General features: G+C 37.3%; 1 protein-coding gene across 1 annotated transcript; it reads left to right on the forward strand.

Moving 5' to 3' along the window:
- The first annotated feature begins 7685 nt into the window (after positions 1–7685).
- LOC149777635 (visinin-like protein 1) lies at positions 7686–19232 on the forward strand. The gene is made up of 6 exons (XM_089938214.1): positions 7686–7744; positions 8462–8520; positions 10204–10340; positions 14771–14929; positions 18588–18634; positions 19081–19232. The coding sequence occupies exons 2-6, from the start codon at positions 8477–8479 to the stop codon at positions 19120–19122; spliced, it is 429 nt and encodes a 142-aa protein (XP_089794340.1). The 5' UTR covers positions 7686–7744; positions 8462–8476; the 3' UTR covers positions 19123–19232.
- Positions 19233–19406: the final 174 nt, after the last annotated feature.

A 19406-nucleotide genomic window follows, 5' to 3' on the forward strand; every position in this document is an offset into this window, starting at 1 on the left:
TCGCAATGATTTTGAGGATTTTAAAAAGATGGTATTGAGTAGAGTGGACAAAGAAACAACTGGAAATGGATATTTAGGCAGCGGCTTAGTTGGAAACGCTAGTGTTACTTGTCCTGGTAGTGTTCTCAGTGATATATCACGGCTGGAAGTACTAATCGGAGGAAAACGAGCCGGAAATAACTCTCCGGAAATAATCAATGAGGCCGCTGATATTTGCAAGCGTTTATTTGCGGGCGGTATTATGGACATTAATGCATATCGAACGCTCATAGACGAGTTAGTGGATGATTAATTGGAAAACTGGTGTTTTTAATAAGGATGATCATACACTACAACCATGATAAACCAGTACTCGTCTACGTGGTAAACTCGCGATTGCCTGTTTACCGCGCGTACTATGGAGATGGTCTCGGTAGCACCATTGCGGGGTTATTTACAAGAATGGCTCCAAAAGTAGCGCCGTTAGCCAAACAATTAGGAATGAAGGCTATTGATGTTATTCGTGATAAGGGTATTAGTGCTATTGGAGATGTTGCCGGAAAGGCGCTTTCTGCAGCAAAGGACAAACTAATGTCATTGGTGAGAAGAAAAAAACAAAAACCACCGGTGATGCCATCAACGACGGTGATGCCTGCAAATGTCAGTAAAGTAATAAATAACGCCGTGGAAGAAAAACTAGAGTCGTTGGCGGCTTAGTCACTCACCAACGCGCCCATGAACGCAATAGCGGGGGAGTGGTCTTAAACAGAATTCAAAGAATTTACGACGAAGAAATCGCAATTGAAAACATCGACATGAATAATAATAGAAATGTTTGCGCGAACCGCTGATCCCGCGTTTGATATGGATGCCCCAGTGCGCAGGGATGATTCTGTCCGTGATTATCAATTTTATTCTTATTATGCAGCGCAACCTGACCTACGATCGCGAATTGAACTTCAAGTCCAAGATACCAGTAGATACTTTCTGCCATGTGAAGCGTTTATCGAAATTGAGGGAGAACTCGTGACAAATGCTGCCGATAATGCACCATACGCAGATGACGATCGTGTTCGAGTTGGTTTCGTCAACAACGGTATCATGGCGTTATTTGAGAGCGCCAGATATCTTATTGACGGGCGAGAAATTGAATCAATAGAACGCGAGGTTGATGTTGCAACGACGATAATTGGGTTAGCGAGATACTCGGATGATTATACAAGATCGGCGGGCCCATCTATGATGTTCGCAAAGGACTCCGCCGATAACGCTGATCATCTTCAGTACGTCAACGTGCTGGTGGAAAGAGATACCGCATTTGCTAATCAAGCTGAAGCAGCCAATCCAGACCGCAGAGCAAGACCGGGCGCTGAGTTCAATATTATGAAAAGTCTTAACAATAATTACAATATGGGATTCGCAGCACGAGTAACAATGTTGCAAAGACCACGCCGAACGTTTTCATGCGCGATTCCACTCCATCACATATTTGGGTTTTGCAGAAATGTCAGAAAAGTTATCTATGGGGCTAAGCATACAATCGCGCTAACGCGAAGGGGCGATGATAACAATGCAATATGGCGTGCTGCTGGTGTCGCTGACGGTAAAGTCGTTTTAACTAAAATAGCATTGTGGATGCCGGTGCTGACTCCATCAGTTACCACGGAAGCACGATTGTTAGCATTTATGGAACAGGGAGGGAAATCGCTGTTGAGTTGGCTAGCGGTAACAACTGATGCTAAAGAGGATAACGTCGCCGATACGTTTACATGGCACCTGGCATCAAAACAGGGTGTTTCAGCCCCGCGTCATATATTCATAGCGCTACAGAATAGGGAACGATTGGGCAGTCAAGAACGCAGCCATATGATATTTGATCAATTAGGAGTCAGGGATGTTTCGCTGAGAATAAACGGACAACAGGAACCATCCGAGGATATACAGCTTAATTACGGCGACAACCATGTCGCACGTGTGTATCATCGATTGCTGTCATATATGGGTCGTGATCAAAACGTCGACACTGGTTTGCAAATATCACAACTTGATTTTAAAAAGCTGTATCCGATTTATTATTTTTCGCTGGAACATCTTGATTTAACGAGACAATCCGTCGTTGATATACACTTCCGAGCTCGTATAGCCCCGGGTGGTGCCAATTATAGAGCGGTTGCTGTCATTCTCAGCGATAAATCAATGCTGTTGGAAGGTGTTGGTGGACGAATGAGAATCGTTGATGCGCCAGTGGAAAACATGTAATTGAAAGCACAAACGCGTTTACAATAAATGTCGTATAGTGTCGTCAGTGTAGAGTTGACTGATGGTCAAGTCAAGAAATTACGATCAAAGTCGGCTAAACAATGCGGAACCACAATAACGCTGAAGCCGTCGCAGATGGCGGGTGGTAATCATAAGATATCGTTGACGGCGCGTCAAATAAAACATTTCAATGATGCGATGAAGAATAAAAAGGGTGTTCAAATAGATTTTTCAGCCGCAGCAATTAAAAACATGGAAAAGACCGGTGGGATATTTCCGCTGTTAGCTGCGATTCCAGCGTTGATTACCGCGGCCGCACCAGCAGTGGCTAAGGCGGCTGCGTTGGGGGCCGTTGGTACCGCGGCGGGAATGGCATTAAAGAAGGCAACCGGGAAAGGCTACAAAAAAAAACGACCCGTGGCCGGAAAGGGTCTAAGACTACCGGGAACCCCGTATTCATGGTATTCGGGAAAGGGTCTAAGACTACCGGGAACCGTTTATTGACTCAGGAGTCAATGACTCCAATGTCTAATTTTGATTTAATAGACGCCGCCGACGCGTTAGCGATAAAAAACTTTAGAGGTGTTTTTATGAGGGATCAATTACCGGCGGCACCAAGGAATATTGAAACCGGCATAATTAACCTCGATAAATCCTCCGGAGCGGGAACTCATTGGGTTGCATACGCGATTGATCCGCGTGCGATCGTCTATTTTGATTCATACGGGTTAGCCCCGCCGAACGAGTTCATGCGGTATATCCGGGCGTGTTCAGCCCGGGCGTGTTCAGCCCGGGTTTTTTATTCCACGCTGCCAACGCAGCAATTAAGTGACCCACCGATATGTGGCCGTGAGGTATTGAACGTACTCGCGGCGATTTCATCATCGCGGAAACCACCTCATGTGGTTGTAAACGAATACACTAGTGGGGTCGTAGAGGCCCGGCGGGTTAATTAGAAACGCCGTTTTTTTTTACAATAACGATGATTGATATTTGGGGGCGACCGGTTTCGGCGCTGAAAGAATCCACGGAAACGCTCGCCACCGATGACATAAAAAAACTAATCGAGGATGAAATCGCTGATACGTTGAATTTAACCAGTGTTGACCCAGGCGAAATAGTTGTATTTCAAGACCGCCAGGGTAAATTGAAATCCGGTAATGTGTCGCTGAATGACGTTTTAACACGACAGCGTGACGCCGCCGAGGGCACTATCGCGCTGTATACCGGCGACGGACGACTCAAACCGGGTGAACATATATCGGCGGTAACATTAGTCAAAGACGGTTTTATAAGGTTGGATAGATCGGTGACCGAACTTGACGCGCAGGTGAAAAAATCTGCCACCGAGGTGAAAAAATCTATCACCGATATACAACTCACTACCGCTAGTTTTTTCGGGACCCCGACGGTAACCGAACCGAATCTTGCAACAATAAGGAATGCTATTTTGGATTTTGCAACGCTGTCGGGCCAATTTACCTCGTTACGGAAAAATGTTAACAGGATCGATGACAACTTTGATAAATTTTTTGGTAAAAAAAATACCAAGCTGGATGAGATTACAACAACTATAAATGATATCACTGCGTATGGACAGGAAATAAAAACAATCAAACTTGATGTTGCAGAGAACAGAAATGGTGTAGTAGTACATGAGCGGGAAATAGAAATAATCGGCGCTAATGTTGCAACGATCATAAATAATGTAGACTCGCATGGACGGAAAATAGAAACAATCAAAACTGATGTTACAACGATCATAAATAATATGGACACGCATACACAAGAAATAGGAATAATCAAAACTGATATTGAAGCGAACAAAAAGAGTGTAGACGCGCATACACAGGAAATAGGAACAATCAAAACTGATGTTGAAGCGAACAAAAAGGGTGTGGACGCGCATACACAGGAAATAGGAACAATCAAAACCGATATTGAAGCGAACAAAAAAAATGTAGACACGTATTGGCGGGGAATAGGATTAATCAAAACTGATGTTGCAGCGAACAAAAAAGGTATAGACGTGCATACATATGAAATAGGAACAATCAAACTTGATGTTGCAGCGAACAAAAAAAGTATGACCGAGAATACACGGGAAATAGAAACAATCAAAACTAATGTTGCAACGAACAAGAATAATATAGACGCGAATTTGCGGAGAATAGAAATAATCAAAACTGATGTTGAAGCGATTAAAGACGGACTACCGAGAATAACAGAGCAACTCGAAACTAATATTGAAGCGAACAAAAAAAATGTAGACGCGTATGGAGGGGAAATAAAAACAATCAAAACTGATGTTGAAGCGATTAAGGACAGACTACCTAGAATGACAGAGCAACTCGAGAAAATGAAAACACCTCATAGGATCATCGGCAGTGGCGTATACACGGTTCAATACGGATCATTCGATTGGACTCCTACGCGTAATGCAATAGATGTCACCGCAATTGTTAAGGGTATTTATCGATTGACATTGATTTCGGCGATGCAGTTTAGTATATCATCGCCGAGTTCATCCGGGTTTAACAATACAATATCAACAATCATCGACAAGGATACAATCGAACGGTTTATAATTAAAGCCGTTGATAGCAGTCTATTTAGGGCAAACATCACATGGTATGCGGAATTTGTAGTGGATCTAAGTAATTAAAAACACTAGCTCTTTTAAAATAAAAATGACCACCAAGGTAATTGAATCAGAGGTATCACCGACGTCACATCAATATCGATTCGATACCGCAAAAGAATTCTCCGCGAACTTAAAAACGCTTTCCGAACAATACCGTGCAAAAATAAAAAAATACCGTCGTAAAATAACCGCCATCGACGCGGTCGTGTACTCGGTGTCGGGTATAGTAGCTGGCACCGGTGTTATTTTATCCACGGTAACCACGATAGCCCCGATCGCTGTTCCAATCGCTATCTCCGCGATGACAACAATTGCTGGAGTCGCCAACGCAATCACTAAAAAGATATCATCGTGTTTTCAGAAAAAACTCAACGAGTATACAGTAAAACATCAAATAGTATCCGACGCGTACTCGAAATTATCCGGGTTGATCTCATTATCGATTGATAATTTGTTCGTATCCGATGTTGAATTCTCCGCGATGGTCCAGTTATATAGCTCCGCGATGTCAAAAATCGAGGATTTTTAACTGGAAGCCGGAACCACCTGGTTGCTGAAATTAGACACTAAAGACAACGAATAATAATAATGTCGCTGAACCCCGAAGGGTTTCAGTTGCTTCAGCGGATCGCGGAGAACACCACTCCGGTACAAACAAGTATGATATCAGTGACATCAACGAAACCCGAATTCAGTGTGAACTTTCCATCACCGGTTCCAGTGAAGGAAATAGCGCTGGCAAAATTGCGAATATATCACAGTTGGCCTAATATCCGAGCGGACGCATTTAACGGACAACAACCTAATAACTCGCTGGTTTTTGCATGGACAAATAAACCCGATGGAACCCCAGACTGGAAGGAGGTTACAATACCAACTGGGTCATACCAAATAGAACAAATCAATGGAGAATTTCAGCGCAGGATAAAATCGATCACAGGAAAAGAATCAAAAATCGCTATTACGGTTCATGAACCGACGTTATCGTCGACGATTGAAATAAGCACACCGGGGTATATGGTTGATATCTATAACAGTTCAATAAGAACCATACTAGGATGGCCTAAGAATCCACCTCATGAAATCCCCGCGGGCAAGCAATCGTATCATGAGATTAATCCCACTTATCGAATTGATTTGTCTATCATAAAAGGCGCGTTATTACCCAGCAGGTTTGTATTTCAAGACAGGAATAACATGCAATGGCATTTTTCGTATAAGCAAACTCCTAAATTATCCGCCGCGGCCAGAGTTAGTTTAAATGATATCACTGGTATGTTTGCCGAGATTAATCATTATTACCAATTACAACTAGAACAGCTACGGGAAACAAAAGAACGAAAACACGTTGAGGTGTTAAATCAACTTATATCAGACATGGAATATATCAATGAACGAATCGTTAAAACAATATCCGATAGCAGCGATGATAATAAACAAAAATTCCTAACCGAGTATAATATCGCAGAAGCCGATTTACCCGATTTCAAGTTTCCAGGATACAACGCGCCAGAACTAAGAAAGTCTCTTAATGATTTTCTCGGTCCATCAACTCATATCCTCAGACACGATAACGGAGATGGTGGTAGGCATATTGCTCCATACAACGTAAATATCGCATCGGTGATAGCAATTAATCTAGTGTGTGATGTTATCGAAGGGAGTTACCAGGTGGATACCAAGCAATCAAATCAGGCTCAACAGGGGTACATCCTTTATTCATTTTCACCAACAGCCCCTCCGGGATTTTTAATCGTTGAGAGTCCAATTAATCCGGTCTATATGCGATGCCATAATCGGTTTTTAACAAGAATTAATTTCAGACTTACCGATCAGTCAAATAACCTAATTGATCTGCAAGAGGAGGAGTTAGTGATCACTCTGTTTGTAAGATCATAGCAGCAGGGGGGGCGATGACATCGACGCGGTCGTCGATGTGCTTACCGGACGCTGACGACGCTGGGATCGGCGCGCAGAAGGTATTAATTAAACCAAATGACGTTCCGGACAATTGTCGATTTGGCCCCTTGACGATGACAACGACGACGACGTCGTTTTTTTTTTACCAGGCGCTGACGACACCGGATCCGCTGAGTGCAGAAAGTACTAATTAAGCCAAATGACGTTTGGACAAAATGTCGGATTCGCCCCCCCTGCTGCTACACACCGTAAACTTATACTATACAATGAACTAAAACAGGGAACTATTTTTACCATGGCGCCTGAGGACAGTCAAATCATGGTTTTAAGCCACATTTCGCCTGTAACTATTGCATCACATTTGCCACCATGGCAACAATAAACGGCACCTGCCGAGGACGGAACAGCCCTTTCTCGATTATTCCATTGTGTAATATACCAGTCTCCAATCATAAATATTGCACCTGGAGTCACACGATTAATATATATAACTAGATTTTAATAGGAACTATGGAACCGGGACACTCATGCGGCTCTGACCTGAATTCACCAAAAGTAAAGGTTGGCATCATGGCAACTAACTAACACTCCACCTCGTGACGTTTGCTCCTAGTAATTGGCTAATTACTTCTGGATGAGGAATATATTCCCAATAGCGACATCCCATAATCAAACAAGTAATCACAAACATCTGAGAAATCCTTAAAACGGATTGCTATAAACAAATGCGCATACTCCAAACTAATTACAATATATATGCATACATACATACTTAACAGGTCAGTTTTACTTAGGATATCGTGACTTTCTAAATGGTAGTATCACGTACCAGATGGTCATACTCACACATATTGCTTATCTTCATGAAGGACTTCTATCATGTATAGGTCATTATAATACCGCTAAACTCGTTAAGTTTGCCCACTTTTACCTATATCCTCGGTATGTATGGAGTCCATTTGATTTCTGTAACTGGCTTCAAATCTCCCTCCCTCTCTTTCACACACACACACACACGCACACACACACACACACACACACACACACACACACGTAGTTCTTGAAATCTTTTCAGGCGTGAGTTCATCGCTAAAATAAATATTTGATTCATGCATGTTACAGTAGAATTAAAATTGGTACTAGCAGCAGTTTGTTGGAAAAGTCACGTAATTAGTCAAATTTTGTATATTTTTTTTAATAAATTAATAAAACTATATAGATTGTAACTATTGATATGTTATCCTGGTCGACTGCTTGAATATGCCTCAGACTGAATAATCTCACAAAGCAAATTCACTATTGACGATCTCGGTTCTTCACTTGAAAGAAGGGAATACATTTTGCACTGGATACTTTTTAATAGTTTTCAAACCAAACGCCATGTATAGCCTATCCTGCGCTGAAAAATGGCGTTAAACCCTAGAACAACAAAACCAAACCAAACGAGACATAAGACAGGGAAACAGGCGTCTTGACTTAATATTGCGTGTTTATTGTGGTACATGATATTCAATTACTGACCGCTTAACTTTAAAAACAAGCACCCGATTTCAAAACAATTTTAAAATTTTCGAAAATTATTTACGCTCACAAAAGTAATGCGTTTTAATAATGATTCATAACGTATCAGACACAATTCTATATTACTGCTTGTTCCAGGTTGTGTTTTTGAGAATGCTGCTCCTTCTAATCACAATAGGTTTGGCCTTTGTTCATTGGTGAGTATACAATGCGAATACTCGTTTTGGGGATTCGTTTATAACCAAAGTTGAAATGGGACTAATATTCAATGATTTCAGTAAGTGTAGGTTTCATTTTGGGACTTTGATTTCACGTGCCTTTAAAGGCGAGTATTCACTTTATTTCACTTCTCATCAATCAGTATTACTTGAATGATCACCATACGTACGCCATGACACATACGAGAAAAAGTCAATGATAAACTACGTGGACACATTTAGTATGCAAGTCAGCAGGTCATATAAGCGTTCGGTACCGACTGTTTCAACAATGGATGTCATTATGAGAATGTGACTACACATACCGTTAAACTTTTTTTATTATTCTTTTTATGTTGTTCTTCGTTGATCAGTATTCCCTGGACGATCCGTATATAAAGGCCCTGAAAAATACATATGACAATTTCTTTTTAATGTCTGCATACATTTTTTGTCAAAATCATCCACGTGATGTATGTGATCCTATAAAAACCGGACAAAATGTCTCCGCTAACATGTCACACTGAAAGTGGTAAAACTACATCAGCATTACATTTTAGAACGATTATCATTATGTATCAGACTGATGAAAACGTCTACATGATTACGTTTATGCATAATTTCCATGAGGTCAAGCAAGTCTTGTTTTATGATGTTAAAATGAACCCGCCGCGTATTTGAAATAATTTCGATTATCCCCTGCACTAGTAATGATTAGGTGCCATGTCCATTTATCTTGACCCAGTTAATTATGTGCTAGTCTGCCATTGTAAAGCTTCATAACGATCGACAATTTTAGTCTGGAACTTAGCTGATGACAATTGAGGCGCAAATAACGTGTCGATGATCAATGCACATACATTGTCAAACTACTTCAGTATTAAATTTTTGAACAACAATTGCTGCTTTGGTTCAGATCAGTAAAGGCACTTACCTGACTACGTTGACGTATACCGTTTTATGTTCAAGGTGTCTTCTTATGTGAAAAATCTAATGGTTCTAGCAGCCATTTACAGCAGAAAACATTTCAGTTTTTTTTTTGTTGATGTAATATATGTTTATGTTGTACAAACCTAAGAAAAAAAATTATATTACAAATGAGCATATATTGTGACATCTTTGCTTACGTATCGTTGTCAATCTCATCAGATGTGGCGATGACAATTTATTGCAGTCATAGGTTTCCAGAAGAATCAGGTTTCTCGTGGCGATCACGGTGTAAAACAAAAGAGACACGCTACTGTTTCTCAAGAGGGTTTTTTGCCTTCTTTGATCACTGTGTATGTTCAAAAATAATCCTGCTGGTCATATGTTTGCATATTTGAATGACAACCGAGTTGTTCCTTGGCTGATTGACCGGCAAAATTGTTGTTTATTTTGTATAGTAGACATATATTAATCTCAAGACTTTGTTTATTTGTGTAACACAATCAGGTTATACCTGTTTATTTGTATAACACAAAATCAGGTTATAAATATTTATTTGTGTAACACAGGTTGTAAATGTTCATTTGTGTAACACAGTCAGGTTATAAAAAATTATTTGTATAACACAGTCTGGTTATAAATGTTTATTTGTGTAACACAATCAGGTTATAAATATTCAATTTGTATAACAGTCAGGTTATAAATGTTCATTTGTGTAACACAATCAGTTTATAATTGTTCATTTGTGTAACACAGTCAGGTTATCAACCTTCCCCATGGACACCAGCTAACGGACTTAGTAGACCGAGGCTTCCAGAGATATGATACAAACCATGATGGTTTATTGGAACTTAGCGAGCTTATTGCGATCACCAGCAAAGAAGATCTTAATGGTAAATATGATTATCCCGTCATAGCGGACACCCTCTCATAGATGTCATTTAATTTCATATCGCCACAATATAGATTTATATCTAAACTTGCAAGAACTTATGTCATCATATAGTTGGTATACTTTATATACGGTGATTGCCGTATATTATTGTTGATATGTTAACATGTTAACGTATCACTATATGCTAATCTGATTGGTTCATATAACCCCATGGAATCTTTATGCAGTTTTATCATTATTGTCTCACCTTCTGGAACCGCTTTATTTTATTATTACTGTTAGCGATATGTCATCTGCTTTTTTAATCGATATTAGATGGACATTGGGGAAAAAGGGAGACAATCACCAGAACGCACAGTATTGGTTAAACGTGTCTGAATATGGATCATTTGCCCTAGACTGACTTCAAAACGGTTACTAAAACACGAGTAAACCCTGATCGCCCAGGTAAACCGAAACTGTGTGAGAACCAAAAATTCGTTCACGCTGCCGAATAAGACTATACAGAGTCTATTCAGACAGATGCCGCAAATAATATGTTCTTCTATTATCTAGACTTTTTCCATTAAAATGAAAAATGTGACAGATAGAGTCTAAAATGTGCAATGATCTAATATTTAATTTATGAGAAATCTACAGCTTTTGCTCGGCAAAGCTTGAAAAAAAAACCCATAAATTATTCAACTGATTTCATATATTTATTATTACATTAATACTCGTGATCCTCTATATATGACGTTGTATAAAGTAAACGTTCAATGTTCGGAACAATGGGATATACTTAAAAATTATGTCAATAAACAATTGTACGTCTGCAAACACAGTATTTTTCTTTTTGTGATAAAATAATCTTAGACTGGTGTTTATTTCAAATGTCTTTTATGAAGCGACTTGACTGGTTGAACGTCAACATTTCCTGCAGTAAAATATATGATACAATGACAGTTATTAGATGCTAATGCATTGTTGCTTTTCTTCTGTGACGTGTAGGCACAGAGAATTACATTTTTAGAGAGTCTTCTACTGAGTTGGGATGGATGAAACAGTCTTGTATTTTACGGTTTTAAGACATTTGTTGTATTTTTACTGTCGCATATACCCATTTACTGGATTCACTCAACCGTCACCAGAAATAGTTTGCGACAGTAAAACACCATACAAGTCGTAAAATCCTCGCATAAAGGACTATAATCCCCTCCTGCATGGAAGAACCTCATAAAGTCACTGACATAACATGGAAAGACGTCACTTTTAAAATCGAAACTTTAAATTCTGTCTTTATTCTCTATTTGTATAATAACATATGAAACATTTCGACATTACCAAGCCTTTCTGATTCATATTTCAAAACTTTTAAGTAGTCAGAGTTTTCGTCTAAGAGGTCATGCCAAGACTGTTTTTGTGTCATTTTAGTCCAATTCAAAATTCAAGTGTTGTGATTAATTAATGGTGCTGATTTACATGTGAATCAAGTCATAATATTAACAAACGGCTACAACCTGAATGTTTTCTTGAGAAAGACCTACCTTTTCGGTCTGAATTGTTTTCCTTCTAAGAACATTCCTGTTGATTTGACAGACGATTTTTGTGTCAGGCAAATGAAATTTACTTTAGTGACAAATAGCATTGATTATACCTTTATACATGTATGCTATGTACATGTACCAAAATAAGAACGGTCCATTACATGGAGCTGGGACACACTATGATGTATACATGTACCAAAATATGAACGGTCCATTGGTTTGTACTGTGAAAGGATCTGAAATATTGATGATGATTTACATGTGTCTGTACAATTATTATCATTTAAATTTCATTAAAATGAAGGAAGCATTATTGTTTATTTTGTTTCAGTATGTCAAAGTCTGTTTCTAATTTTATGATTAAGGCTGGCGAAAATTGCAACACATTCAGGAAAGTGGATCCTTACGATTTCATTTATTTTATTTTACTTTCTCCAATTTTTATTGCATAGTGTACATTTTCAAATACGAAATCATTATATTTAAACAAACTTAAACTGTTACGCATGCATGTTTTCGTTTTGTTCTGCATTGTTAATTTTCATAGACTGAGCTTATTGATTTCATTAGGAAAGAAAAATCTGTTTAAAACCAAACGGTGAGAGCACACCTGGCCGACTCGAGCTTAATATTGAAATATAAGCAATCACCTGAAGGCTACCAAATCATCAGTGACAAAATTACCACAGATTATCCTCATGACCCGTTCTAACATGGGACCCTTTATATCATATTATAAAAGAGACAAAGTAAGTAACTTCCAAACAATCGTTTCCCACCTGACCCTCAATTTCCTGCTGCTATGTGTGTCTGTGAAGGTACAAGGTCATAGTCTATAGCCTGTTTTATTCCTGAGATATTTTTCTATTCAGTAAACCATCATTGACTATTCTACGTTGCACAACATTGAAATTGCTGGCTTCGTAACTTAGGAATTGCGCTAATATATATATATATATATATATATATATATATATATATATATATATATATATATATATATATAAGTGGTTACTTGTCTACAGCAATAACTTATGCTTGTACAGACAGACATTCGTATGCAAAGACCCATCAAATTTTGGACCTAGTCATTCATATATAATGTTTTAAAATTTTCAATACAGGTATAAAGCCGCCTATCTCCCTTCCCCCTTCAAACACATCACTTTCGACGCCCATATCTGACTTTTGAAAATGAATGGAAAACCTTGCCTTTATTATGGAATGCACAATGCATTCAAGTAATTTAGATTTTACAGTATTTTCTAGTAATTTAGAATGTAGAATATACTCTAAAAATTTAGAACGTACAGCATATTCAAATATTTAGAATAATATACATTATTTTTAAGTAACTAACGTGTAGTATATTACTGTAAATTAGAGTGTATAGTATATTCAAGTCGTGTATCTTTAACTAATTTAAAATGTACAATATATTCAAGTAATTTAAACGGTACCGTTTATTCAGGTCATATTCAGGTAATTAGAATGCTCAGTATATTCACGTCATTTATGATGTACATTATATTCAAGTAATTTAGAATGTACAGTGTTATGTATGTTCATATTTTTTATAACTCATGGTACATGATTTTATCTATAAAAAATAATTCTTATTCATGGTTGTAATGAGTGCGGAATATCTTCAGTTAAGTCCAACGTGACTTGAGTATAATATTGCATAAGATTTATAAATAGATGCTTACGTATGCGTTGACAATTAGTAAAAATAATTCAAAAAATAAGACTTAAAATGGCGCCTATGGCGTAGTTTCTCACTGACTAATGGGATACCGATGTTTAGAGAATAATTGTGTGGCTTCCTATTGGTTGTGCTACGTCATGTGATTATTCTTAATTGACCCATAATCAATAGTGTATGTTGTCACATTGGGTCTATTGAGAAGTACAGTCGCAATATACTGTGTATATAAGGAGAGAGTTAAGCAATCAGATTCAATCCGATATTGAAGTCATTTACACTGATTGTGTTCCTGTTGTAAGTCTGCAGACTTATTTTGTGCTATACTTAGATATTATTCAAGAGGAAAAACATTCGCTTGGACTGTTGAGAGGAAATAGAAAGTGAAATAGAAAGTGCTCATTATTTGGACTATACTAGTACTCTGGAACTGTTATAAATTATTCGAAGTAATTCTGGACAACGCCACCTTGACACCGTCACGGTTCTTGGAAGACCAGTACATTTCCAGTATTAAAATTTATCAGGAGTTTTCAATCATTTATGACCTTCACAGACCTTTAAAAGGACTAGTTTGGATTAACTTCATAATAATGTAAGCTCTTCATATTTTTCAGTTATAACTTTGATAATTAAATTGTTTGTTAAGTTTTATAGAACCTGCTGGTTTTGCCTTTTTTTTGTTACTTAAGAGTGTGACTGTAGAGTCGTAACAACAGTATATTCAAGTAATTTAGACTGTATTGTACAGTATAGTCAAGTAATTTAGACTGTATTGTACAGTGTAGTCAAGTAATTTAGACTGTATTGTACAGTGTAGTCAAGCAATTTAGACTGTATTGTACAGTATAGTCAAGTAACTTTTAGAATGAATAACCTTTTCAAGCTCTTATAAAGACTGGATAATAATGGTCAATGTACACTTTTAACATAAGTCTAATCCAATTCTTACATTCACCCGTTTATTTTTAGACTTAAATATAAATATAAATATATATATATATATATATATATATATATATATATATATATATATATATATGAAAAACAAACTAAAGAAAGAAATATTGGGTCTGGTTCTAATCAATCCATATATATTCCAATATTGTATAACCAAAAGATGTGCCGAAGTCCCTGGTAAATGATTTTAATGAAATTGGTTTGAAATACTGATATTTGCAAACTCTTTACCTACAGGAGACGGAAATATCACCAAGCTTGAATTCGAGACGGCTCTTAGCAACGTAGGGAACACAGGGATCGCGGATACGATCTTCGACCATTATGATACTGACAAGGATGGCTTACTTCCGACTAATCACATGGAGAGCCTATATCAATCGATGGACACCAATGGTGAGAACCGTGACATATTTTGATTTCTCAGCAATGTCTTTGTCTTTGAAATCTAATGATCTCGTGTATTTCTGCCTACAGGATCTTGTAACAACCTAGAGCTGCGTTGATATTCAAGTTTATTCTTCAAAATTTATAGACTCTAATTGCTATGCACAAGATAATGACTTGTTTGAGCCATGACATGCATTAAACCAGTTTCGCTAATGACTTGCCATATACTACATTTTGACTCATTACGTATGTTACTTAGTGAGAGTATCGCTCCGGTGGCCAAGTGGTTAGAGCGTCCGTCTCGGATGCGGGAGGTCATGGGTTCGATCCCCGACCGAGCCAAACCAAAGACCTACAAAAAAGGTACTAACAGCTGCCTCGCTTGGCGCTAGGCATTAAGAGGTTAGTATTAGGATTGGTCGTCCTAGTGTCAGAATAATGTGACTGGGTGGGACATCATGCTACATGTCTGCGGCATGATGTCCCAGTGCTAGACATCACTATAAACTGTCACACTGCAGACATCGTAGCGATATGACTGAAAAATTGTTAAAGCTAGATTAAAAATCCAAATCAGACACACACACACACACACACACACACACACACACACTTAGTGAGAGTGGTACTTTTTATGCCTTTGGGAGATTTTCCAACAGAAAATATATCACATTACGAGAATACATTTTGTACAATAAAACGAATCGAAAAGTATTAAATGAGATTTGGAAAGCTTTATGTCTCTGCTAAATATAAAGCATGATCGAAGAAATAAATATGATAAAGTGCACCAAATCTGGGAAACTACCCAAGCTCGTTAATTGTAAATTACACTAAACCTCGGGGAGCGTACAGTTGTTATATCTGTTTAGCATCTACAACGGCAGATGTTGACATGATAGCACCGATCTTGCAAGTATCAACTGTTACGTTAAATGACAATTTTAATTTGCTGTGAGATAGAAACGTTACAAACAGGTATGTTAGCATGACAATATTTGAAGTATTTCATGCGTTTTTATCATAAGATTCTCTGATTGCTAGATACAGGCCGGCTGGGCGGCAAAAATGTCCCAACTGCATCGAATAGCGTAACGTATTTACTTTTTATAACAAATGGGGTAAGGTTAAAGAAATTGTATTTTATCAAAGAACAATGATAGAGGGAACATATATACATTGATATGGTTAGATATTGGTATTTGAATAATGATTTCAATAAAAGTGTTTGCATGGATTTCTTTATTTTGACTTACAATGGGCAAGCGGGCTCCTCCTGTTATTGGCAAATGTGCTTTCAGCATCAGAAGCTCATGACTAAGAATTCAATAATGTTCAGCATAGAAATTCTATGACCACAATTTTCAAATGCGTGGTAGCTGCTATAAGCAAACCAATGTCACGGACCATCGCTGATGACAGCCGATAGTGACGGTTATAATATGGTACTGCCACGTGATTCTTTCATTCCAAATAAAACTTGATACACTACATTTAAGGTGATGTTTATTTAACTAAGACGTCCGTAAGATGCTATAGCTGCTTATCAACTGATTGTCATCTAGCTTGTATCATGTCTTATTTAACAGACCATCTGACAATACAGCCGTCTGATAAGATATCACACCGGAGCGTGACGGCAATTTAACTCTCGGACATTAAATATTATCAAAGTATTTTTAAAGATATATTTCATTTTCACGACCCTCTATTTTCCCCATTTTCCTCCTACATTTCGCTTTTATTCCTTCCGACAGTGACAAGAGATTTCACTTTACAGTAAAGTTTGAGTCAAGTGTAATGTATCAATAAAACACCTGTTACGTATCAATACAATTTGTACAAATAAAACTACCAAAATGTACGTACCAATAAAACTACTGACTATACGTACCAATATAAATCCTGAACATATGTACCAATAAAACTGCTGAATAAACGTATCAATATAACTACTGAATATATGGACCAATAAAACTAGTGAATATACGTACCAATAAAACTACTGAATATACGTGCCAACAAATCTATATGTACCAATATAACTACTGAACATACGTACTAATAAAATTCCTGAATGTAACTGTAGGTGTAGCGCAATCGGCAAAATACGTATGAGGGACACCATTGAAATGCCATTCAAACTGCCACTTTGGAAAATAGCTATGTCCGACATCATTGGATTGCCAGTCACAATGCCATTTTTACCTATCCGACCTCACCCATGTGTACACACCAGCAAGATAATTACGCTCCTCTTCTGACAATCGTATTCTCAATATTCCCACTATGAAAACAAAGTCATATGGACAGCGTTCTTTTGCATACCAGGGCCCAGCAACGTGGAATGAATTGCTCACTGAACTTAGACACAAAGTCACAGTGATCACATTCAAGAGGGCTCTCAAAACTCACTTATTTCGACTGCAAGAACAAACTTATAGACCTAATAATGTTTCCTACCTTAAATATTCTCAGCATGTTTTTTAATGTTTTCTAATTTCATGGTGTTTGTTTTTGTAATCATATCATTATATGTTTTTTATCTTATAGGTGCTGTCTAATGTTGTAAAGCGCTCAGAGCTTCTAAAGATTAGGCGCTATACAAAGTTCTCATCATTATTATTATTATTATTAAGAGCAAGAAAATCGGATTGCCAGTCAAACTGCCACTTTCGCACAAATAGCTATTTGCAACATCATTGGTTTGGCAGTCAAACTGCCACTTTGACAAAATATATATGATCAACATCATTGGCTTGACAGTCAAACTACCACATAGGAAAGAATATCAGTGAACAACATTGGAACATCATAGGATTGGCTGTCAAACTAGCACCTGAGCAAATTTAAAGAGGTCTGGATCATAATATTTATACTGGCAACCTTCCAGTTATGGTTAGTTCGGTACATGTAAAACTATCATCTTCTTTGATATCGACGAATACCCTCTTAAACTGTTACGTTATATAACACACTAAAACCAATTCACTAAAATTGATTGATCCTAAGATTGCCTAAATCTAATATAAATATAACCTTTAAAAGCTTTCTTATACAGGTTCATTATTAACGACCAGTTGGTTCATTTGCTAAAGGGAGCGTTCTAGAACGAAAAGTACTTTGGAATACTACAAATTTTATAAGACTTACTACTTTCAGACTGTGTGGAATACACTTTTGGGGAAAATTAGGTTCCCTCTACTTTATTTTGACGTCTTACAAAATAAATTACATTTATAAGAATCACAAAAATGGATAAAATTTACAATATTTTTTCATTCAATAAGTCGATGTAGGTGAGAGCTGGCGTACGTAGCTTAACTTAAAATCATTGTTTGGACCAGACATCTCTACTTTTTGTCTTAAATTATATTTTTCGGGAGGGGGGGAGTAGGTTTAATTTAGGTAAAGTAAATGTATGAAAACTCTTTCATTAATCTGTGGGGAGGACGACTCTGATAATCGCTTTTAGGGTTAAAATATGTATTGTTACCGAGTTTCATAGTTTATTTAATTTAGTTCGAATTATAAGTAATCCTGAGATTTTGTGTATATATTTTCTGGATCAAAACTAACATTATAATTTATATTCATATACATTAAACCGTTATAAGAATAAGGGCCTTGCTTTCAAATCTTGCCCGGTTTCTTACATTTCCAGGAGATGGCCAAGTGACAAGACACGAATTCGACCACTACGAAACTCATGTATGTACACATGCCAAAGGATATACCAAAATAGTATTTCGTCAAATTCAACAACTTATTTGTTTTCCGATAACATCTGGACATATAGATATCCATAAACCGTATTTAGGTCACATTAGAAATTGTCTCACAATTATAATAATTTTAATAATATTTTATTTAAATCATTGAATACGTCTAATTACATACTCGATGAATGTATTATATATATACTGATAATATTTAATTAACAAGACCCTTTGTAACAATTAGAAATAAAGTAGCTCAGTTAGACATGGAATGGGCACGAAATTACTCTTATACGAATACATATATTTAATAACCATCTAGTTCTATAGATTTGCCTATATTTTGGTATCTATAGTGATCTTTCTAAAACGTGTAGTTAATGTATATATCCATTTCTCTGTTGGATGGATTAAACGTTATACGCATTTCCTTTTCAGCTTCTGATATCTCTTTTTGGACATGGTCATCACGGAGGATAGGACCAAGGACACGCAAAGTCTAGGGAAATATCGTTTCCACCGACGGCAATGACAGCTAACATAATAAAAAAACATTTTCCGAATGTGAAATAAAAATTATAGAGATCCTATTTCGGATATAGAAGTGTTTGCCGGTTTGTTGCAAGCAAGGTTTAGTAGTTATATTAACTGCATACTCAAGGTGTATCAATGTATCTATAGCAATTAAGACATTTGTATGGATTATAAACAATATACGATAATCAGAGGCCCAACGTTACGAGACTTTCCCTAGTTGTAAATAA

This window comes from Sinohyriopsis cumingii, chromosome 17 (assembly GCF_028554795.1).
Source record: "Sinohyriopsis cumingii isolate HCF-2022 chromosome 17, ASM2855479v2, whole genome shotgun sequence".
Lineage (NCBI taxonomy): Eukaryota > Metazoa > Mollusca > Bivalvia > Unionida > Unionidae > Sinohyriopsis > Sinohyriopsis cumingii.